The 25,661-nt window shown below is 38.4% G+C and overlaps 1 protein-coding gene across 4 annotated transcripts in view; it reads right to left on the bottom strand.

Moving 5' to 3' along the window:
• Oca2 (OCA2 melanosomal transmembrane protein) overlaps positions 1-25,661 on the bottom strand; it is a 279,093-nt gene that overhangs the window by 59,824 nt on the left and 193,608 nt on the right. For 3 of the 4 annotated variants that reach the window (XM_076935176.1, XM_076935182.1, XM_076935183.1), the window contains one exon: positions 24,478-24,553. The exons of the other annotated variant lie outside the window; for it this stretch is intronic. In XM_076935176.1, the coding sequence (XP_076791291.1) occupies positions 24,478-24,553 (76 nt within the window). The remainder of the gene's footprint in view (positions 1-24,477; positions 24,554-25,661) is intronic. 4 annotated transcript variants of the gene reach the window in all.

The following is a 25,661-nucleotide window of genomic DNA, read 5'->3' as shown; positions in this document are numbered from 1 at the left end:
AATAGTTTTTCTATGGATAATGAATGACAGTTTACATTACTATTAAATTATGTCAAGTGCAGTAAACCCCTCTGCTGAAGATGCCATATACTCAAGTCAGAACATGAGAAATCAAGCTGGTATGCACCTGGAAACTTCATCCCTACTACCCAGGTTTCACAGTTCTGGGACGTGCTTTGCATTCTGCTAGAGGAGAAAAGTCATCACCAATCTTACCCAACTGTGATCCCTGACAGCTACAAGACCAGCCTGGAAAGACACACCCATTGGTGAAATAGTGGCAGAAACCTCATGGAAACAATGAACTACTTTCTTACTAGATTTGATTCCCATTCCACAAAATAAAACCCACAACTGGCCAAGAACCTACAGCTGGAAAGATCATACAACCTAGTGAAGAACTTATTACTAGTTTTCTACTAAATGGGCACAGTATTAAATCAACTCCTAATGACCTATTATTACACCTATAGATAGTACATTTCTTGATCCTCTTCAGGGAGAGAAGCTTCTGTTTGCAGTATATGATGATCAACACAGAGACCTACAACTGGTGCAGAAAGTGAATGACTGAAAATTTCAACCCTAAATGTAATTTCTTTGTCATACTCCCTTCTGCCAAGGTTTCAGGATCATTGCTGAAGAGGCAATAGAAAGACTGTAAGAACCTGAGGTAGTAAGTTGACTACAAGGAAACTGCTTCTGTACATGGCAGGGAAGTTGTACATGTGAACTCATTATATTTTTGACAGCATGCAAAGACCTGTGAGAACTCAAGCGTGAATCAATCTCAGCGTGGAGGCAGGGTGGGTATGAAGTCCTACCCCTAGATGAAGAGCTATTGGCAGTTGAGAGTTGTTGGAAGAAGAAAAGTCTGCTTTCTTTAAGGGTGTAGCCCTGGTAGATCAACCATGCTCCAGAGTAAGGCCATGCACCCAAGCCTATATGAACAACACAAATTAGACTCCCTTAAAAAAATATAGGAGGGCAAAAAGTTGGGTGAATACGGAAGGAGGATAGATCTGGGATGGCATGGTCTGGTGACATGGTCTGGATGGGGGTGGTGACAATGGTCAACTTATGTTGTAGAAAATTCTCAACTAAGCAGAGAGCGAGTGATAAAACATAAGTGGTAAGTATGTACACAGGCTGTCTTACCAGAGGCAGCATTATATCTTGTTGTGTCTATCACCATTGTCTTTTATTTATTGTCATACATTGTATACATTTATATTCTACAATCTAGTACTTTCACGGTCTTTCACATCATGGTTCTCAGTTTCTATTTACAAAATTTGCCATTTTCTTTGCTTTTGAATTTTATTTAAATTTTCCTCCTATCTTAATGTTTTATTATGGGTCTTGTAACACAGCTTACTATTATTTGTTCCTTCTTACCTCTAGTTTTGAGTGGCTCCTTCCTAACCCCTCATCAATACTTTGCAAAGATTATTCCTAATTTTGAGAGCATGAAATATGTAACTGAAGTCTCCTTGGAGCGCATCATGAATTTCAATGTCCCATTAGGCCTCGCTGTAATTACAGAATGTGATGGATATTTTCTCCTGGTTGGAAAGCTTTGAATGAAGATGAAGTACTTTCCTTTAATGAGCTTTAATGACCTTTACACCTCATGGCTTTTTATCTTCCTTTCTCTCTTTTTAAAAAATGTTGATATCTGAATATTTAAGACTATTTTCTCCAGTTTCTGTGTTCTGGAGAAAAGCACAGCTGTAGTGACATGCCTTGGGGTTTGGGGAAGAACTCCAAACTGTCTGGACCTGGTGACTGAAAGCCCACTAGGGCAAGCTTTAGGGGAAGGTCTTGGGGAGGCTATGCTGTGTGTCTTCTTGTTAGTCAGATCTGTGTGGTAAGAGACATAGGATGTATTGAATGGGGGTAGAACTAAAAGAATCTTCACAACACACAATTCTTCATAAAAAGAGAATTTTTGTCTGTTTCTTTGGAGGCGAAAGTTTTTGAAAATTTTAAAAGAAGAAAAGTATATTCCAGACTTGAAATGAATAGTAAGTTCACTAAGATAGCAGTCCTGTTAGGACAAAATAGAACCATTTATTCTAAGACACAATTTATCAAATAATTATTTTTAATAAAACGTTTGACACAGCATCAATCTGAAAGCTTCTCTAGAATGTCTTTATGGAGTTCATTAGACAGCACTTGTACATTGAGGCTGGGTGACTACAAATAATCCCTCCCAGAGAGTTTTCTACACCAAATTAGAAGAAAATTCAAAGTTTATACATAAAGTAAATAAATATTTTTTAAAATAAATATTTAAAATTCATAGTTTTGCTGAAACTATCCTGTTACATCATGGGGTGAGGAGCATGAAACAGTCATTTGCTGGGCAACCTGGAAGCAACAAAATGAATGAGTAACTAAAAACCCAATGCTAGCAATTTTGCTTCTCCATCAGTATTCTAGAGATGTATGTGTGTCCCAATGTCATGTACACAAGTCTAGTAAGACACTAGGAAACACATTCCTGTTGACCTACCACAGTGGAATACAGTAAAACTCTAAAGAGTGGGCAAATTACATGCATGCTCGCAGGGACGGTCCTTGGGCTGCATTACTAAATTTTAATAAAATAAAGTACAGAGCAGCATACAGAATGGTTCCCATTTTCAGTATTTTGAAACAATATATACTCAGAGAGACATACATATATTGACTGTAAATGATCAATGTTGACGAGTTCTCAGAGGACGTTTTATTCTAAAGAAAGATAGGGGAAATGGAAATAAAAAAAATTCAAGACCCCTGACCCCTCCGCATCTGGTTTGAGCAGGTAAGGAATCCCCAGACCTGCTTACTCTAACTCACACTTCCACTACACAATCAATACCCAGACCAGACAGGTAAGAGGCCTAAAAACTCGCAGCTCCTTCCTCCCTTCCCCCACGTCATGAGTACCAAGCCTGGTCAGAGTAAAAGTCTTCAGACCCTCTGATCCTGTACACACTTCCTCCATACCACCAGAACAATACAGTGTCTTCCAGACATGACTGGGCCACTGCTCTCACAGACTTAGAAGAGCTGTGGTCATCTGCATAAGACCTGTACAAAATCAAATCAATCAGATCAATCTAGTCTGAAAAAAGTAGGAGCTCATAAGCCCTCCCCCACCTCTAACAGAGATGCTTTTGATAGCTGATAGATTCTATGGGAAGGAGAGTTAATTTTTAAGGGTGTGGCTCCTGGTAGGTCTACCACACTCCAACAGACGGCCCCTCACACATACATATATGGACATAGCAAACCAGAGTCAGTGGATGATTAAATTTAAAAAATAAAAGAGGTAGTTGGAGGGTGGGATTCAGGAGTGGATCTGGGTTGGGTTAATGGATGAATATGATCAAAATACAATGTATGAAATCCCCAAAGATTAATAAAAATATTTATTTTTTTAAATTCTCATAGGTAATTTTTTACATGAATTTTGGAGTAAAATCCCAGTGTTTAGAAAGCTGAAATTTAGTATAAAGAGAAAAAAAAAAAAAACCTCAAGGAGATAATGCTATTCTCCAGAAGCTGAGAGAACAATGGAGAGAAATTATCATGCTAGAGAAATCTCACATGCAGAAATTGGACTCTCAGGTTCTATATTCTTTATCATTTCTGTGAGTCACTTATGGGGAAAAAATATAAAGAAAACTTTGAAGATGCTATGAATTTAATTGTAACATCCAGCTCACAAGACAGTAGAGGTCAAGCTTTTTTAGTGCAAGAAAAGAAATGGTGTTTTGTTTTAAACTTGGGGGAAAACTGGCATGATATTAAAAATTTAGAAAACTAAATATAGAGACATTTAAAGCAGACACAATCACATCCTTGTTTTAATTAGGGGGAAGTAAATCATCTGTTAGAAATACAGATTTGCATTTCTAAAATAAATTTCCATTCGTGTTTTTGATTTTTTAAAACCAACAGATTTTCAGTAAGGAAATTGGATAAAACGGTATATATAGCACAAGGCATTCTTACGGTAAATCCTGTAACTCAACCGAGACTTTGCTGGGCTGGCCTTACGATTTTCTGGGTTTTTTTTATGCTGTTCTTGTGAGTGGTAGAATAGAAGGACCTGAATCTAGGTAAAATGAAGTCAAGTACATCACTTCCTGCCCTGGTGGCACTGCGACACTCTTGTCTCACTCTCCACCCTCATTCTCAGACACACTCTATGGGTGATCCTGATTCTTTCAAGAACACTCACAGGGAATGAGTCCTCAGTGCTAGCCTTCTCCACTCTAGCTGGACCAGGCTGGTCAGATACCAGTGTCTCCTCAGCAGTCCTGGCCTGGACCATGGAGGCTACCTGAGGATAGTGCTTACATTCCAGGAGCCTGTCACTTTTATGCTTAGAACCATACAGACTATTTGTGGAAGAAGCAGAAGGAATTCGGAAAAAAAAAAAAAAAAAAACAAAAACAAAACCCACTTCCCAAACACTCAGCTATTTCTGGTGAATCTCAAAGTGCTGATAAAATTTAGATGCTCAGGTGGCCCAGACAAGCACAGGCTGGTAAACTTCAGTGCCATTCAAAATGAATATAACATCACAAAAACAATGTTATAAAAACTATACATTTATTTGTGAAGGGAAGGACTGAAAGATGTCTTCTCGGGGCTAGACTTCTCTTCTGGGTCTGCAGAGAGGTTGGAGAGGATGATAACACCTGACCAGAGCTATGTAACTTAGAAAAAGATCTAGTTCTCTTTGGCATAAATAAAATGCCAAATTTTGGGTTTTCCAGCACCTGGGGAGTGGTGGGGGTTTCCTGTGACTGAGCCTTCAGAAAATGGTTACCCTGGTCTGCTAGCTAAGTTATCCTGAAGATGAGTCACATGACTGCCAGGGCAGAATACATGAAGCAGCCTAGGGAAAAAACAGTTCACCTTGGGAAGGCAGGTCCCAAGAACAAGAGCCAAAGTCCCAGGGACAAGAAGTCCCTGCTGAGATAAAGGTAAACGTGGGGCAAAACAGGCCTGTAACAAAAGTGATGTCATTATAGTATGTGTTTGGTATATGGCTATGGGGAAAAAGGAAAGGCAGGTATGTGTAGAGAAAGAGAGAAAATAAATAATATAAATATAATAGGTAAATAACAGATAATAAATAAATATATATACAACACTATACGTGTTATATAGATAATATTATATATAATAGATAGTAACAGGTAGACAGATAATAATTTGCATATAGGTGATATATAATAGAAGATGATAGATTATAGATGGATGATAGATAGATAGATAGATAGATAGATAGATAGATAGATAGATAGAAGATAATGAATACAGATGAGAGATGCTGATCTAGACACAGAAATACGGGCATAGCTTAGGCTTTTAAAACTGTCAACAAAACAGACTGAAACAAAACATGTAAAAAGGTCACACATTATGTCTCTGGGAAAAATAGCTCATTCCTACTGTGGTGGGAAATGGAAGGTTTTCTCTGGAGGAAGGCAAAGTAACCAGAATGAAGCAACTGCTTTTCATAACCCTCAAGGAAGGCAAATCTTAAAAGCTAGACTGGGTAGTGGTACCTGAGGAACCATATGACTGAGGGGTAGATAAAGCATCCTCAAGGATCTCTTTTGCTCCCGCCTCCAATATCCCTGCAATATCTGTGCTGGACACATTATTCTCACTCCCCCTCCCCCACTGCCTTTTCATGGGAAATATCCTATCCTGTTCTGCATTTTGAATGTGCTGCCATGGTAACAGAACTCAGTGATGGATACTAAACACAAACACAGTTAAAGCCAGTCAAGACTAAGCACCTGTTCTCCTTGGGCCAGACAAAGCCCTTCCAGAGGAAACCTTCAGGTCTTCCTTGGATCTGTGGGGGCTGGTCCCTGCTATGTGTAAAAATCCCTGCCCCTAACCTAAGCAAAGTTGCCAGAGAAGGACAAGACCAAGGCAGGATTCAGGCTACTGGCAAGGCCTAGGTAGACAGGCCATTCAGAACTGGCAAATCTTCTGGCCCATTTACCCATTTTCTTAAGCTAATTAGGTTAGGGTTTAAATTATCCTCAACCACAAGTCATAACTAATAGTATGCCTTACATTCCTCCTCCTCCTCCTCTCTCTCTCTTCCTCTTCTTCCTCCCCCTCCTCCTCCAAGAACACATAAAACACACTGGCCACTCTCAAGACCATCTCAAGCCCCACATAACATTGTCTTCATTCTAAAAGTTTTTGATTGCTTCTCTCTTTGAACCCAGGCCACTGACACCCTGGCATCTGGCGTTCTATCTCCCAGTGCTACATGAAACACACAGTCAGACTACTTTTCTCCTCTTAGAGAACTCCTACATTCAAACACACCTGTGACTTCTTTGCTCTTTGACTTACTGATATTTGTTTTCAGGAAATCTAGCTTACTTGATACCATATCAACCCCTTCCCCCACCCCGCAGGCCCCCAGCTTCAGTCCTGTCTCCCTACTTCCAATCTTAACTCTTCTCATTTTACTGCAAGCAGGAAGAGATGCTCTTTCAGAGGTAAGTCTTGATTTATTTGTTCACTCCTGTTTAAGTGTATACCCCTATCACACCTGCCTTCCTTCTGCTATGTCCTGTGTAGCAATGTGTGCAGCCCTTCACCAGGCCATGGCATTCCACACCAAAGGCAGGAGCTCACAAAACTCACCTCCTCAGATCATTTCCCAACTGAGAAACAATGATTTTAGTTTCCACCAGGAGCAGTCAAGGCCACATCCTCCCAGCTATGCTTGCTGTTTCCCACATGGGCAGCTTCCTAACTCTGCAGACCCTATCTGAATGTTTGCCCCTGGGATACCCATACTCTGGCCCAGTTTGTTTTAAGTTTGTTATCTGGATAGATAAACATAAATGGACAAGACATTTTTTACATGAGTGTTTATGAAATATGGCCCGATCAATGTCTGATAGAAGTTGATTATCCACAAATATACCACTTTGTAAAGTTAAAGCTATCAACCTAGGTGAATATGTATGTCTAAGTTCATTATTTTTGTTTAAATATTGTGTGTCCTATAGAGAAGATGGGCCTTTTTCAGGAAATTGTCAATTGATTGATTCTCAAGAAAGGACAGCTTGAGAGCACTTCTGTCAACCATTAGTGGTAAACTACACACTATTGTATGCGTTTTCAGGATGTTACTAAATCTGTGCTGCTTGTAGAGATTGTACAGTGAGTGTCTGGGGCTCCCTGGACTCCAGCTCCGCCTCCTCCTACCACATTACCAGGATATTTTACTTTTGAACAATGTTAAGTCGCTTATGTTAATTTAAGACTTTCAAAATCATTTAAAACTGTTTCAATTTGTCCAGTATTCTAGGTACTTTAATATTTGAAAATTCTCTTATTCAATTAACAACACAAGGAAGCTACATAAAAACAATCATTTAGGCTGTAAGCATCTTGTGGATCTCTTTCCAGTCTAGTTGTAGGGAATTATACAATGTAAATGCAAGGCAAAATTTTACAGTGCACAGCTTTGTGAAACATTTTTCAATTATGGTTTGGAATATAAAGTTTTTTATTTTTATTTATTATTTATTTATTGTTTAATTTGTAATAGAGGAACATACTCCATGGTGTGTGTGTGTGTATAGTTATTCTCTAACATTGATATATATATATATATATATATATATATATATATATATATATATTTGAGATATTTAACATTGAGATATATATATCTCAATGTTAGATAATAACTAATGGGAGTTGGCTCTCTCCTTCCACTCTGTGAGTTCCAGGGACTGAACTTAAGTTATTTGGATTGGCATCAAGCCCCTTTACCCACTAAGCCATCTCACTGGCCCTGAGTATAAAGAACAACTGACAATGAGCAATGGTCTTCTCAACTACCTTAACTAGCACACCCATCTCAGTAAATGACCTATACAAATCCCACCACCAAACAGTGCAGGTGAGGCAGTAAGACGTTTGACTAAAGCCTCTAGTTCCTCTAGGCAGGGAGTTAGATACTGGTAGACTTAGAGGACTTTGTATGTGACTCCCTCTCTCACACTCAGCAACTTGTACAAACAAGCTCTGAACATTGGGAAACTAGTTACTGATCAGAAGAATGAGATCTGAGTTATCTCTGGTCCTGGTAGAAGGCATGACATTTGGAGCTGCATGGGAGATCATGAACAAATAACTGTCTACACCATACAATAGTATATAGCCATAGCCTAATAAAATATAAGGACAAACCATTCCCCTTTCCTGTAAGTGTCAGTCTCAACAGGCCTGTCAATCATGGAAATATGAACAATCCTTTAGGAAAAGTTGCTTCTAGAGACTTTAGAAATTACAGGCATCCCACCAGTAATATTGACTGCGACACTCTTTCACCTGTCTCCCAAAGCAACCACTGGCTCCTGCTGAGGTCAGCTATAAGAACATCAAGTTATTTCAAAAATATTCACACAGCGTATTTGTAAGTATCCTGTCCTAAGCATTGTCCAGTAAAGAAATTGTCCTCCATGCCATAATGTATCACAAGTTACTAGCAGCAAGATCAGCAGTATACAGTTGATAGTAATGGTAATAGAAGCTTTAACACATCATACCAGGAGAAGGAGAACTTACACCTGGGGTTCTATGTACCTCTCTCTTCTATACATTGATCTTGAGAGATGCTAGTATATATATAAATTATGGAAGGTTATATGAACACTTGGATCTAAGATGAACTTCCCATGGGAAGTTTTCACCCATATTAGATTGTACCTTGGGGATGCTGTAGCTTGTTTTAGAGCATTGTGATGATTTGAATGGAAATACCCCCTATAGTATCAGGCATCTGAACACATGGTCTATAGTTAGGGTCACTGTTACAGGCGGGTTAGGTCCAGCTTTGCGAGAAGTGTCTCACTGGGGGAAGGTTTTGAAATTAGAACCTTGTGCCACTTCTAGTTGACTCTCTCTGCTTAGTGCTTGCATTTGAAGATGAGTGCTCTCAGCTTCTTATTCCTGACACTATGTCTGCTGCTTGCTGTTATGCCACATGGCATGATAGATTTATCCTTCTGAAACTACTAGCTCAAATACAATCTTCCTTCTGGTTGCTTCTGGTCATGGTGCCTCATCACAGCAACAGAAACATAAGTAATACATTCATGGTCCTGTTCACTTGTGTTCATCTAAGTCAACTTATTACCCAGGCCACAATCTAGGATGATCCCAACCTAGATTTAAATGAAATCTAGGTCATCTAGATTTAAATGAAAAGAGAAAGCAGGAGCGAATGCGTAATTAAACGCCCTTAAATTAAAAAAAAAAAAAAAAAAAAAAAAAAAAAAAAAAACTAGTTAAACTGAGTTCTTTAAAAATATCATGAAGAGATGACTCATTTTCTGAACCATTATATGATTCAGATATCTTATAGTCCCAAGGGACACAAAGTCCAGCATAGTACAGCCAAAGAAACACAAAGATTTATGAGATCACAGGAATGTCACACCTGGGGAAAAATGGGATTGTGTAACAGGTTTTCTTTTCCAATTTTGTTTATATTTATGTATTCTACCCTGCATGCTCATCCTATAGTCTTGACAATGGCCATCTTCACTCTATCTACCCGTGAAGGTTTAGATGTGGTCACACAGGCCAAGCACTAGGTCCTAGCTAAGTTACCCAGTTCCCAGCCTACCTACACCATCTTGACACTACCAGGCCTAGTTGAGATTCTTCAGCTTGTGAGCTATGCCATTCTTGTGAATAACCCAGAATCCTACTTGCCCAAAACATCTGGATACTCCCAGGCCTAGCTGGTGTGTCATGCAGCTTTTATCCCAACACAGAAAAGTGAGTGCCACAGATTGCTGCCCACCCACATTGTCCCTACATTCTCAGACAGTCTTGCTCTGGTAAAACATAATGAACATGAACTCGGCCCAGTGAGTGAGCCAGACCTCTACCCAATGATACCTTCCCAATATTTGCAGGCCTAGCTCAAAACACTCAACCTGAGCATCAGCTGAGCCTGGCAAATGTCCCAGCTACCACCTGTCTGTGCCATCCTGACACTCTAAGACATAAGTGGAGTCATACAGCTCACGCACCAGCCCCGTCTGGTGAGTGCTTCAGATCCCTGCATGCCCCTACTATGCTCACACTCTGAGAGCCCAGCCAGGTTGTGTACTCCAGATCCCAGCCCTCCCAGCCATGTCAGCATCACATTCCTTCAATCCAACCTCTATTAACAGAGCCCACACCCTGACCCAGGAAGGCCCAGCCAGGAGAAACATACTCAAGCTTTCTTGCTTTATCACTAAATTGGCTCTCCAATGGAAATATAAACATGAAGTATCTAAACTTAATCTACCAATGATTTGTACATGATTTGAAATTAACTAAGCTTAGACAACAAAAATACAGAACCAAACTTCTGCTCAACAAAGGTAGGATAGAATCTTGTTTCAGACATATAACCAAAGGAGAAAAGTTCACATGTCTAGGTCACATCCCCCAATACAAGTAATAATAAATGAAAATATACCCCGCAAAAAAAACAAACAAACAAACAAACAAAAAACCAACCAAACAAAAAAAGCCTCACTGGTCTATAGAACTATCTTCCAATGAGAATTACCTAGAAGAAACCAGGATATGGAATTAAAAATAATTATAAACATGACCGAAGAATTTAGGGAGTTTAAAGACACAAACACCCCAATAAACTTGCATGAAGTTCACTGAGACTTTGAGAATAACTGAGAATGACAAAGACAACCGAGGATTTGAAAATAAAGTTCAATAAAGAGATGAATCTTGAAGATACGTCAAGATTAAATGTAGATGGGATTAGAAAATGCAAGGGAAAGGATTACAATACAATGGATCAAGTAGAAGACAGACTATCAAGACCTGAACATAAAGGACTGGATTTCAGTCAAATAAGCAAGAATATGAAAGCTTTGAAAAACACAAGAATTCTGCATGAAAATACTGAACTATGACCATGGATACCAACCTATACAACTGTAAACAGCAAAAATATCATACCTGACATAAATTGAAGAAAAAAATTTCAATAGTACAAACACAATAACAAAAAAAGACCATCAAACCACCAAACCTACATAGACTACTAGAAATAATACTTTTAACTGAATAGAGAAAGAATCATGAGACTATAGAAAAAAATGAAGCTATAATTACTCAATCACAAAATTGGACTAAGATCACAATCAAAAAATAAATGACAGCCGGGCGGTGGTGGCGCACGCCTTTAATCCCAGCACTTGGGAGGCAGAGGCAGGCGGATTTCTGAGTTTGAGGCCAGCCTGGTCTACAGAGTGAGTGCCAGGACAGCCAGGGCTACACAGAGAAACCCTGTCTCAAAAAACCCAAAAATAAATAAATAAATAAATAAATAAATGACAGAAATCATACATTTTCAATAATAACTTTAAATATTAATGGCCTTAAGTTCTCAATAAAAAGTACAGATAAATTAAATGAATTAAAAAACAAAAATCCATTTTTTCTGTTGTCTACAAGAAAATTATCTTACCTACAAAATTAGGTGCCACCTTAAAATGAAGGCCTTAGGAAAAACTATTTAAACAAATGAGAAGAGAAAAAAATACATATTGATAACCTAATATCTGACAAAATAGACTCCAAAATAAAATTAATCAGAAGAGATAATGAAGATAAGATGAAATTAATCAGAAGACTTCATTAAAATAAAGAAAAATTAACCAAAAAGAAATTACAATTTTCAACATATATGCACAAAACTCTGGAGCATACAGTTTCATAAAAAACCACACTATTGGACTTAAGGACACAGACTAACTCCAACTCAATAACAGTTGGGGATTTCAATACCCTGCTTCTTCCAATAAACAAGTCAACTAGGCAAAAAGCAAGCAAGCAAGCAAACAAACAAAAACATTGGAATTAATAGTATCATACATTAGATGGACCTTACAGGTATCTACAGAATATTCCACTCAACACCAAACACCATATACCCCACTCAGCAACCTATATAAACATCTCTAAAATAGACCACAAAACAAGACACAAATTTTATCAAAGTCAAAAAACTATAATTCCATGTATCCTATCTGAAAACAATGTGGTGAAGCTTAAAACCAATATCACACTCATACCCAATAATTAAACAAACTCACAGAAATTAAACAAAACATTACTAAACAATAGATGAGTTAAAGACGAAATTAAAAAAGAAAGCTTTAAATTTCTATAGTTAAATAAAAAACAATCATATGCAACAAACCTCTGAGACACATTAAGAACTATAAGGGAACATTATAGCTCTCAGCACCTACACTAAAAAATCAGAAAGAACACAAATAACTTAATGATGCAAATCAAAGCCAAACCCAGTGGACAGGAAGGGATAATAAACATCAGAGCATAAATTAACCAAATAAAAATAAAGAAAACTATATAGAGATTAGCAAATCTAAAACCTGGAAAGTTAACAAGATCATCTTACACTCAGCCTAGTTAACAAAGAATAAACAGGAGAAGGAGGAAGAGGAGGGGGGAGAAAAAGAGGAGGAGGATAAGGAGGGAAGAACAAGAACGAAAGGAAGATGGGAAAGAAGAAGGGAAGAAAAGAAAGAGGGGACCAAAATAAAAAATTTAGAAATAAGCAAGGAAATACTGTAACAGGCACCAAAGATGTCCAGAACACTATAAGGAAATGTTTTAAAAATATGTTCTCTATTAAGTGAGAACTTAAGAGAAATAGATTAAATCCTAGATTCATACAAATTACCAGTTAAGCTAAAAGTTAAATTAAAAGTTAAGCTGAGAATAGATTAACAACTCAAATAGACTTGCAACAAAAAAGAGGATTAAAATAGTAATAGAAAGATTTTGATTAAAAACAAAAAGTCCAGATCCAATCGGATGAACACCAGAATTCTACCAGAATTTCAAGGAAGAACTCCAACCAGGTATGAAAATGTGGTTCAGTATTAAAACACTTGCTGCTTTTGCAGAGAACCAGGGTTTAGTACCTACCACCCACGTGGAGGCTCAAAAGCATCTGCGATTTTAGTGCAAGATGCCCTGGATACCCTCTACTGATCACTATAGGCACCGATCACCCATGACATACATATACATACATTCAAGCGAAACACCCATAGACAAAGAATAATGATTTTAAAAAATCAATTCCTTAAAAAAACTACAACCAATGCTTCTAAAATTATTCAAAAAAGGAAAGAGAAAGAACACTTCCAAACTCCTCTATGAAGGAATATTATTATAATACTAAAACCAGATAAAGAAAGAAAAAAAAAGAGAGAAAGCAAGAAACCTCAAGCTAATATCACTAATGAACATAGATACAAAAACTGTCATAAAATATTTGCAAGCCAAATAGAAGCTTATATCAAAAATATTATCCACCACAACCAAATTGAATGGTCTAATATAAATAAGCAATAAATGTAATTAATTATGTAAATCAACTCAAAGACCTCAATAAAATACTTCCCTCTGAAATTTCCTAAGATAGGCTTCTGCTGTCTGTATTCTCCCAATGTTTTTACCTTTCAAGCTGCCACAGAGTAGCCCATTACGTTCTGAGCCCTAACTAACTTTTCCAACCCAAAGCTCCAAAGCCCTTCCACAGTTCTCAGCAAACACAACACAGTCAGCTCCATCACAGCAATGGCCCACTTTCTCCCACCAATTTCTATCTAAATTAGGTGTCTGTTGCTGTGGTAAAACATCATGACTAAAACCAACTTGAGAAAAAAAAGTTTATTTAGCTTACACTTCTGTATCACTCATTCTATCCTTGAAGGAAATCTAGGCAGGAACTCATGGAAGAATCTGAAGACAGGAACTGAAATAAGTGTCATAACACTACTTGCTAGGAACACTACTTACTAGGTCACTCCCCATGGCTTCATGAGCTTGTTTCTTACATAGTCCAGTCCTATCTTTCCACACCAATAAGCAATCAAGAAAATGTCCCACAGACAGTCCAATCTGCTGGAAGCAATTCCTGAAATGAAGTGCTCTCTTCCTAAATGATGCTAGTTTGTGTCAAGTGGGTAAAACATAACCAGCAAGAGTTATTCCATATAGGTTTAGCCTGAACGTATGTATATGTATTTCATGGGTGCTTGGTGCCTGTGGAGATCAGCAGAGTGTATCCAGGGTATCTTGCATAACAGAGTTCTCGCAAGAAGAAATAAAATGGCTAGGAAATATCTTGAAAGTATTGAACAACCTTAGGAATGGGGAACTGGGAATTAAAACCATTCTGGAGTTTCATCTTATCCTAGTCAGAATGGCCAGGATCAAGAAAGCAATTAACAAAGGTTGGTAATCAGAACTTGGATGGATTGAGCTGACCCAAACTAAAGGCATACTCCCTGTAGAATAGCTCTCATAGTATCAGAAGGTATTACGGTACAAGCTGCTAAAGGGTAAAGTCAAACAACAGTTCTATCCAGCTGTAGATTATTCTATGCTGATTAGTTTTTGTCAGGTTGACAGGAGTGAGGGTCATCTTGAAAGAAGAAACCTCAATTAAAAAAAAAATGCCACCATCACATTAGCCTCTAGGCAACTCTGTGCAGTACTTTTTTTTTTTTTTTATTAATGTTTGATGTGGGAGGGCCAAGCCCACGGTATGCTGTGACACCCTTGGGCATGCGGTCCCTGGTTGTATAAGAAAGCAGGCTGAAAAAATCATGGAGAGCAAGCCTATAAGCACCATTTCCCGAATGCAACTCCACTTCAGTTCCTGCCTCCAGGTTTGAATTTCTTGCCCTGAGTTTCTTCTGTTCATGAGGGACTACAAGATGTAAGCTGAAATAACCTCTTTGCTCCCCATGTTGGTTTTGGTCATAGTGTTTATCACAGCGATAGAAACCTAACTAAGACACCTATAAACCACAGTGACTGGCTTCCCAAGCTATCTCCAACAGTGTAATAGGGGAATGTTTATCTTGGGAGTAACCAACTGCTGTCTGATTGGATTCAAGGAATGAACAATAAGAGGGACCTCATGCCGCATCCTGTAACCCTAGACAATCGCTAATGGCTGGACCGGTCATAAATACTGGAAAAGAACCTACTACTGACCTTTTTTTTTTTTATACCAGTAAAATGTCTGGTATAAAAGTGTGTGTGTGTGTGTGTGTGTGTGTGTGTGTGTGTGTGGAGAGAAGGAGGAGAAAGAGACTATGTAAGCATTTATGTAGAACACTGAACTGATAAAAAAAAATCTGGGTCAGTCTAGATGAGTTCCCAAGCCTTGAAGAATGCATAGTGGTTGAAGTATAACTTGTGAGTTAGCCTAGCTTAAATGCTTGAAAGCTCTCCCAGGTTGCAGGCTGATCTGTTCTATTAATTTGTTTTCTCTTTGATTGCTTGTTTGTCTGTTTTGTTTTTTTGTTTGGTTTGGGTTTTTTTTTTTTTTTTTGCTTTTGTTTGTTTGTTTTGTTTTGTTTTTCGTCAAAAGACCTCACAATAATTTAATGTGGGCCAGTCTCCTTATGATTGGCAAATTCTTATTTTTTATGTTAATTTTATGTAACCTATATGTATTATCAAAAGTTGTTTTAGGCAAACTAACTTTGTTATTGCATTTTTATTTTTCTGGGGGCAATGTACTGTAGGCCAGAACAAGAGGAAGCCTGTAATCTGACCTGTTGCCAATCTGTTTCTAAGTTTGCTTAGGGGCAGGTGTGCCAAGAGAACTCTGGGGCTATCTAACATGTTTATGCTTTTCACAACCTCCATGGCAAGGAATACTCCCAAAGAGGGTTAGATAAGGTTACTTCTTTGAGAGCAGAAACAGTTTTCTGGGGAAAAGACATAAATGAATCACAATAGTCCCTCACAAATGAAACACATAGAGATCAAGAACCCAAAATAAAAGACTGTGTGATGGTGAAAACCACACCACGCTCAGCGTTGCTAGACTGTGTCAGACAGCTGTGCTGGCTTCATGGCCCTCGCCAGTTTTTCACTAGTCATGGCTGCGCCATATCCCCTTTTCTTATTTGTTAACTTTAAGGCTCGTGGCATGCAGGACATTTCATAACCCTTAGAAGAGGAGTGAGTGGACAAGAATTAAAATTAGAACAACTCCCAGAATTATTCCCAAATTAATAATGGAAGACAGAAAGCCTTGTCCTGAGACAAAGGATTTCAGAGGCTGCTAAAATTTATTTGCAACATTTGAGACTCAAGTGGATTTTAATTGTGTTGAACTCAAAGCTGAAATTTGTCAATATAAAAGCTGCATATTTATTGCTAGATCAGGACCACTCCACAAGCCATTGGAGATGGGATTTAACTTGTTCCCATGACATCTCAGAAGAATTATACTGAAGTGAGTGACACATATCCATTCGAATGGTGAATGACAGGGAAAAGTCAATCTAACCTTAATATTTTAAAGTTGATAACCTATATGCAAGACTGCATCTTCTAATGCATTTATTTATCTTACCCTCTAAATTATTGTTTATATTTTCCTGTGTAATAAATGCTAAGGAGACATTCTTAGAAAACTGGTTAACATGTTCTGCAGGATGTATTTGCTGAGCCAAGGCAGTACAGAGGCTATGACAGATTCTAAGATTGCAATTAAAGCAGAAATTTCAAATATGAAAGCAGCAATGAATCTTTTAGGACTAGTAAGAGTATTCATATCTAAAGCACGAGTTCCTGGGTCATCAAACCAGGCCTGGCTCAGATTCACAGGTAATAAAACATAGGAAGATCTATTTACTATCACAAAAATTTTCTCATCATGTGAGGAGCTGATAGAATTAGTAATAGTACAAGATGAACATTTTATGGTGAAAACAGATTTGAATTTAGTGATAAGAGTGTTTGTTTCTATTAATACAGCAAAGGCAGAAGAAACATAGAAACTCAGAAAGAATAGACTTGGCAATAGATCAGATTACAGGCTTCCTCCTATGTAATCTATAGGACACTGCCCCAAGAAAATAAATATATATAAGAATTTGGATGAATGTATGTATAAATGTATATGTGTGTGTGTATGTATGTATGTATGTATGGATGGATGGATGGATGCATGCATGCATGCATGTATACATATATTACCCCTCATCAAAGAAGCTTCCTTTTTGTAGCAAATTGAGGCTGTTTCAAAGAACCACATCTGGTGAAAATATAGAGAATAAGACGCTTATCCCCAAAGATTCATCTGAAAAAAATCTTTACATCTTAATATTCAGGGAAAATTATGGAAGAGAGGACAGCCTACTGTAAAATAGGACCTCCAGGATGCTTGCTGCTAGGTAGTGTCTTATAGACATGATCAGGAAGCTGTACCCATGAAGTCTCAACAACGTGGTTGCCTAAACAAAACTTTTGTAATGACAACAATTAACACGCTAACGAGGATGGGGAAATTTTCCCAGATCCTCACCTCTAGATGAAGAGCTACAGGTAATCAGTGATTGCTGGAAAAGGGGAAACATGTTTGTCCAGAAACAAGCCTCCTGATAGAATTAAGCAATCAGCCCTACACACACCTGTAAGTAACATGAAATAAAGTCAATAGACTGTGTGCGTGTGTGTGTGTGTGTGTGTGTGTGTGTGTGTGTGTGTTTGTGTGCGCGCGCGTGCGCACGCGCAATAAGAAGAGGAGCTCATGAATTTGAGAGGGTCCTGAATTTGAGAGAGAGAAAGCTATAGGGAATGATGGAGGGACTGGAATGGGGGAGAAGGGGATGGAAGTATTTAAAACACTACTTCAAAAACTAATAATAAAATAAAAATATTTCTACTTTTGCATCTGGGGAAGCTCATGATATAGTTATAGAAAAAGGGCCTAGAAGTCTCTAACACAGCATCCTCAGATGTTTGAGTCTCTGTAGCCATAGATAAGGAATAACACAGGAATAAACAAGTAATAACTGATTCAAGCCCCCTGGCTTAATCAGACTCCAATAATTCTGAGAACAGAAGTACACTGGCTCTTTCACATTGGATAGCAATAGGACATTAGAAGTGATATAATGGTCTTTTAACTACTACATTCTGGAACAAGTACACATGCAACCACAATAACTGAACCATAGATGATATAACCAAGACCCTTCTCTCAGCTCTGACACCTTGGGACTCAGTCTCTAGTCTCAGGCTTCTACCTATGGTACCCATGACTCTTGGTTTGGTTCTTGTTTTAAATTTTACTGTTATTTTATGTGCATGAGAGTTTTTCTACATGCAGATAGATAGATAGATAGATAGATAGATAGATAGATAGATAGATAGATAGATCGATCTATAATATATATATATATATATATATATATATATATATATATATATATATACACATACAGAGAGACAGACAGACAGACAGTCAGACAGAGACAGAGAGAGGCACATGGATGCAGTAGTCCCCATGGAAGCCAGAAGAGGGTGTTAGAGCCCATCGTGGTTCTGACCTGCCATGTGGTTACTGAGACCCAAACCTGTGATGTCTGTAAGTGCTCTTAATGGCTGGGCCACCTTTCTAGTTCCTACTCTGTGTCTTAACAACTGCCCAGTCAGCATAAGATACTTCAGTCTCTGGAAACTCGCCAGCAGCTTGATGGTGCTGCCCTTTCAACTTGAGCTTTGTTATCCCTGCATCAGCCCTAGGAGATCTCAATGGTTCTTCCCCAGCCCTGAGGTGGCAAAGTGCAACTTCCTGCAACACATGTAAACAATCGAAGCATGGTTTCCACAAACCAATTATAGGTTGTTTTACTCCTTTCAAATATGGAACAGAATGAGTAAACAATTATTAAGACTTTTCTGGGCCACCTCTCCTGCATTCTCCCATGGCTATTTAGGATTTTGCAGCTACCTCTATCTATCTAGGCTGCTTTTGCCTATTTCACAAGTAGTCCTCCAGTGCTCTCCGGCTGCCCAGCATCTGCCCCATTAACTATAATCATTGTCAGGATGGCTGAGCAGTAGCACTTGATATTCAACACATCAACTTACCCAAGTCAGATCATCCCTAACCTTAAATCTTAGCATAAACCAGCTGGAGAGGTCTCTCATGTTCCTGTTAAGAACAACGAAATGAGGGATGGGTGACTTTGATTAAGAAGACCTGTTGCTCTGAGCCAGCTAAGTGACCCAGTAGTTAGAAGTGCTCGTCCTACAAACCTGATGAACTAAGTCTTCCACAAGCTTGGTGGTACACATGCACACACATACACACACAATACTATGATGATGATGACAATGTGACAATGATGATGGTGGTGGTGGTGGTGGTGGTGGTGGTGGTGGTGGTGGTGGTGGTGGTGGTGGTGAATGAAATTTAGAAAAAAAATACCAGTTGCTCCAAGAAAACAGATGTCTACTTTTCCGGCAGGGAAAGAACTACATGGAAAATAGCTTTCTCTCTCCCTTTCTTTTCTTCTTTTTTTGAACAGCAAAATATGTAGATGAAACCAAGTTTGAAATTCACATTCACAGACCATGGATCTTATATGTATAATTTCATCCCTCAGGAGGAAGGAAGGACTCTGTCTCTGCTGCTATAAGGCTGCACATGGCAGTCCAAAGCTTAACCTTTAGAAAAGAACCCTGTAATACATTAGCATCTGCTGTGACCTTTGAGAATATATACATGTCTAGCCAGAGGTCCCTGAAGCAGTAGCTCTGCAGGCTTTATAAATCTACAAAGAATTTTACTTTATCATTGTTGGTTGATGGTCACAAAAAGTAAAGCAAGGTCATCTTTAAATCAGCTTCAAGAATAATATTCTCTAAACACTCTATTCTCTGGATCTATTTTCACTTTTTGCTTTGTTTTATCAGCTTACTCCTTTTTTAAAGCCTCATAAAAGTTAGTTATACTCCAATAAATTTCAAAAGAAAACAAAATATAGTCTTTACAGAAACTTGCTTCTATGAAAAATTAATTTAATATGTCTCCACATTTAAAGAGATAGCAACAAGTCTACATCTACATTGATAAAACATCCCTTTATAGATGTGTGTATACTGTGAGTAGGCGTGAAAGCTGGTAGTCTTTCCCTGTGGGAAAATGCACAGGAGACTACATTTCTACCCAGTGAAAGAATACAGCATCAGAATAATCTCTAGTTACAAAATAATTCTCCTCAATGGGAAAAAAAAGGGGGGTACCTTTTTCAGGAGAAAAAAATCGAAGATGCTCTTGGTAGTGGTGGAGGGGGGAGATGCATGGGTGTGGGAGAACAGAGATGCACAAATGAGATTAATGCTATTCCTACTTCAAAAAAGATAGGAGCTCTGGAAGGCACCATGAAAACAGCCACAATAAACTCATGTGCCAACATGAAAGACTTACAAAACAGGACAGAAAAGACCAAGAAAAATCATCAGTTCTTATCAGGACCATCTCTCCTCTCATGCACCTGCCCCAAGCCTGTGCAAACAACTATCAGAACCAAAAACAAAACAAACAATGAAAACAAAACAAAGACTTGATTAAAAGAGAAAATAAGCAATAAATGTATAACATTGAAGGAATAACAGCCAGTGCCAGGAAGGCCAGCTTTACTGTAGAACTGCAGCAAATATCACAGAATGCAGAAAGTCATGCCATTCACAGGTCTCCACACGACAGCCTGGGCAGCATCCTTGTTGGGGAGGAGACAGAAAACAGCAAGACAGGCTTCCAAACAGCAAGTCCTGCATCAATTCAGGACTGAGAGAAAAAGGGGAAAGCAATGAAGGGAGAAAATGGAGAACACTGTAAGACAAAGAAACAAAGCATTCATGGATTAGTTAACTCTCAAAGCTATGAAGAAATAAAACTCAGAAGACAGACACTGGGGTTTGCAGTAAAGGCTAAAGACTTCTATTAAACTATGAATGGTGGGAGAGACTCAAGCTGGTAGCCTGTCTATGAAGTAAAAGAATCCAAACTCAAAAAGACTGTAAAAATGCATATGCAAAGCACCCTACAGATGTTTCCAAAAAATGTAAACTAAGAAAAAATACTGGACAGAAACACTCTGCAGGAATGACATATTCTCAGATACAACAGGGGGATTTGATAAATTAACTTTAATCAAAACTTAAACACTAAGAACAGAAGCAGACAAAAATCCAAAGTGAGAATTCAAAGACCTAATTATGCTACAAATGAAGATTAAATGCTAAGGTGCCACAGAAAGAGTAAAGTCAAGAGAAAACAAGGGAAAGGGTAAGAAAAAAACACTAAAGTAACAAAGAAAACATTCCCATATTTTTACAAAAATTAAGTTAAATGTAAGACAGTAAAACACCACATAAAGAGAACCAAGAGGCAAGGAACATAACAAATATTTAAAGCTCTGATCCTAGAGAACTTTATGAAACTAAAAGGAGATAAAGTCTTATACATTATAAAGCCCATGGGACACCAGAAGACATTCCAATAAAGCTGAGACTTCAAAGGTAAGTTTTTAAATTCTCCGGGCCTGCAGCAAAATGAACAAGCAACATAAAGATATCACAGAAAGCATTTACCAAGCATACTTCCCAGAAATGTGTGTCCATTGTCAACTGGACAGAATCTAGAATCACTTGGACAGGTGTCTGAGCACAACTGGGAGGTTAAGAAAACATGTAGAATCTAGATTGGCCTATCTAGAATCCAGCTGGCCTATGAACATGCCTGTGGGGAATTATCTAGATCAGATAAATTGAGATAGGAAATTCACCCTCTACAGAGAGAATCATTTCCAGGGCTGGGATCTAGAACTATTCAAAAAAAAAGAGAGAGAGAGAGAGAAAGAAAATAAGATGCCTATACTGTACACACACATACACACACACCATATATACATACATACACACACACCACATATACATACATATACACACATACATATACACTCACACACACACACTATATATATATATATATGTACATATATATATATACATATATATATATGTGTGTGTGTGTGTGTGTGTGTAAGTATGTGTACACACACATATACACAGTGCGAAAGGAAAATCTTATAAGAGCATAGGACAGAAAGACATAAAACAAAAAGACATCTTGAAGACATGACATGGCCTTAGCACTTTGTGAAGTCACTGCAACTGGGTTACCTGCAGGTAATGAGGCTCATCACCATTTCTTCAAAGATGGGTATGGGAAATGTGCTGGAGAAAGGATGTTCTTTTCTTTGGAGCTATTATTACTGATTAATTAAGCTCCAGTAAATACCTGCCATCCAAGCTCAGGCAAGATATTCTAATTCAACTCAGTGAGTCACACACAAAAAGAAAACAGGAATGTAGCAGATAAACATGTTGAAAAAAAAGGTTTTAAGAAAGGAGAGGAAGGAGAATGAGCATGAAAACAATGAAAATTTATCATAGAAATGAGTGAGTCTATCACACAGAAAAGGAAAAGAGGAAAGAAAAGGAGCAGTGTTCATCACTCTCCACTGCCTAACTACTGCACACTGTGTCTAGCTGTCTAAAGCTCCTGCTGACAGAAATCCCCAACACACACACGCGCACACACACACACACACACACACACACACACACAACTGTGTTCCTGAGCTGTGAGCCAAAATAAACCCTTTCTCCCTTAAGATGCTTTTGTCAGGGAATTTTATCACAGCAGCAGGAAAAGAAACTAAGGAGAAAGGCAATGATAACACATCTTCAGAGACACAGAAGAAAAGCCAACTCTATCATATGGTAAGAATATCCAAATCCAGATTTAAATACACAAGAATTCAAAGAATATTCTATATAGGAGCTGTTCAACATTAATCTCATTCATTGGGCTAGAGAGATGGCTTACTAGTTAAAAGCACTGGATGCTCTTCCAGAGGACCTGAGTTCAATTCCTAGCACCCATACAGAGGTTCATAACCATCTGTAACTTCAGTTCCAGGGAGTCCAATGGCTTATTCAGTCCTCCATGGACATCAGATACCCATGTGGTATACAGACATACATACAGGTAGAAATGCCCATATACATAAAGTAAATAAATACTGTGACTTTAAAGAATTTATTAACTTCATCCAACAAGATACCAGGCAAGCCTGGAAAAAATGAGCCAGTGATGAACATACAGGAGGATTAACTGCAGATCTCAGACAAACAAATCAGATCAAGGAAAAGTAGTAAGTACATATTCTCTGTCTAGAATGCAGATATTAATCAAGTAGCAAGTATGTAGAGAAAGACCTAAAAAGAAAATAAATTTACCAATGGTCATATAGGTGATAACTAGAAGCCAAAGGACATCTACGATCCCTTTGTAAAAGTTAAAATATGAAAAAAAAAAAAAAAAACTAAACTAAAATGTAGTCAAATGACTGGAGATAGCTCCATGGTTAAGATCACTTGTGGCTCTTACAGAGGACCTGGCTTTGGTTCTCAGCACCTATATAGTGGTTCACAACCATCCATCACTCAAGTTCCAGAGACTATAACACCCTCTTCCAGCCTCTTTGGGTACCAGGCACACAAGTTGTGATGGCTATTCCTGGATGTCAACTTGACTATGTATAGAATGAGCTACAATTTAAAAAAAAAAAAAAAAAAAAAAAGAGCACACCTATGAGAGATTTTTTTTGCTTGGTTTGAAGTGGTGAATCCACTTCTAGTCCAGACCTTTCAGGTAGGAAGACACAAACCTTTGATCCAGATCATGAGGCAGAAAGACATACCTTTCATTTGGACCACACCTTTTGGTGGAAATCTATATAAAGACATAGCAGAAGGAAAATTATGCTCTTCCCTGTTTGCCCTTGCCTTGCTAGCACATCGATTCCTTCACTGGCTTCTTTGGGATTCCAGAATATACAGAAGACCAGCTAAGACATCCAGCCTTGTGGGCTAAGCAACTAGTAGATTTCTGGAAACTCTGTTCACAAATAGTCATTGTTGAATTAGTTGGGCTACAGTCTGTAAGTCATTCCAACAAATCCCCTTTAATATATAAAAAGAGATTCATTCTATAAGTTCTGTGACTCTAGGGAACCCTGACTAATACACAAACTGTGCACATGCATATATATAGCAAATCACTCATATACATTAAATAAATAAATGTAGTCAAAGCATGAATATCCAAAGTTCTTCCTTCATTAAACATGAATATTAAGTATTAAAAAAATGAAATGAAAGACTTGAAGACATATTCTAGAAGATGTATTCAACCGAGTTTTGGGGGGGGTACCTCTTTTTGTATCATTGGAGTTTGAACCTTGGGCTTTCATGCATGCTAGATAAGAGTTCTCCTTCTGAGCCATACCTCCATTTCTAGCTTTTTATTTTTGAAACAGAAACTCACGAAGTTGCTAAGTAGTGGTGGCTCTGGGCCATGGGGGCATCAACTTCCATGCAAGAGGTCAAATGTGATTCATGAGGAGCTAATGAAGATCAACAGGCTCCTAGAGGTCATCCCAGCTTTAGACTGTGACTTACCATGCTCACACCATCCACTGATGCCGAACTATAGGTACTCCACATGTCCTGAGAGGCCTGGGCCTCTCCTACCTCCCTGAAAGACCAAGTCAGTGCTTCAAAATCTTCATAAAGTTTCCCTACTCAGTGAAAGTAGAAAGGAAGTAGCAAGGCCATTGAGCCCTGTGCCTGGATGACCAAGGAGGAACACTTAGGTGACAGCCTCTAGCTCTTCAGAAATTAAGAGCTCAGCCTAAATAAGAGAGAGTTGGTTTGTCATAGAGAGAGGTCTAGCTCTCTATGCTGTGGCTGTCCATGACACTGCTCATCTCAGTATTCCTTTCTTGGGTATATTCTGGGCCTGATTTCTCCCTGATGATGATACAAAGATAAGAAGCCAATAGCATGAAGCAAGCCAGCCTGGTGAGACCACTGCTGTGATTATTATTAAAACAATTCTTCATAGTTAGGAGTACTCTTTTCATTATCAGCACAGGCAGAAGTGAGTCTGAACAGAAATAAATTGGTCAAGCACTAAATCTCCACCTTGTTTCCTAGCAGCAGGATCAGCAATGTGCCCAGGGTCCCGTGGGAAAATCAACAGTTAGCACCTATGCTGTGTTGAACAGCAGCTTACGGTCTTTTCCCCACATCTCAGGCTCCCAGGAATGTCCATCAAGTTCATGTCTCAGCAAAATTTACAGTATTTCTAGTTTCTCATGAGCTGGGAAAATGCCTAATAAAATAAATCTCACCAAAGTTATCATTCGTTTTTATATGGGGACAACTTACTATTTTTGACTGTGCCCCTTCAATTTTCTGTGTTGGAAACTTAATTTCCAAATTCATATGTTAAGTGTCTAGAGGTGATATCATTAGGAGGTGACTGAGTCATGTGGAGTCCACTCTCATAAATGGAGTGAGCTCATGAATTACTAAATTAATGGACTGTTGATGGAATGGCTTTGTAATAAATGCTCTCTGGCATAATTGTTCTGTCTCATCTTGTGACGCCGTTCCCCATGTTATTATGCAGCAAGCAGGCTTTGCACCAGATGCCAAGCAGATGCAAGGGCAAATGTCTTTGATGCTCAGCCTCCAGACTTTAGAGCTAAACAAACCATTATTCTCTGCAAATTACCCAGTCTTAAGTATTTGTTATATTATGATATTGAGATAGAAAATAGACCATGGCGGTTGGTCTT

This window comes from Arvicanthis niloticus, chromosome 1 (assembly GCF_011762505.2).
Source record: "Arvicanthis niloticus isolate mArvNil1 chromosome 1, mArvNil1.pat.X, whole genome shotgun sequence".
NCBI lineage: Eukaryota > Metazoa > Chordata > Mammalia > Rodentia > Muridae > Arvicanthis > Arvicanthis niloticus.
The sequence above is the reverse complement of the archived record's forward strand: the minus strand, read 5'-3'. Positions and strand labels throughout refer to the sequence as shown.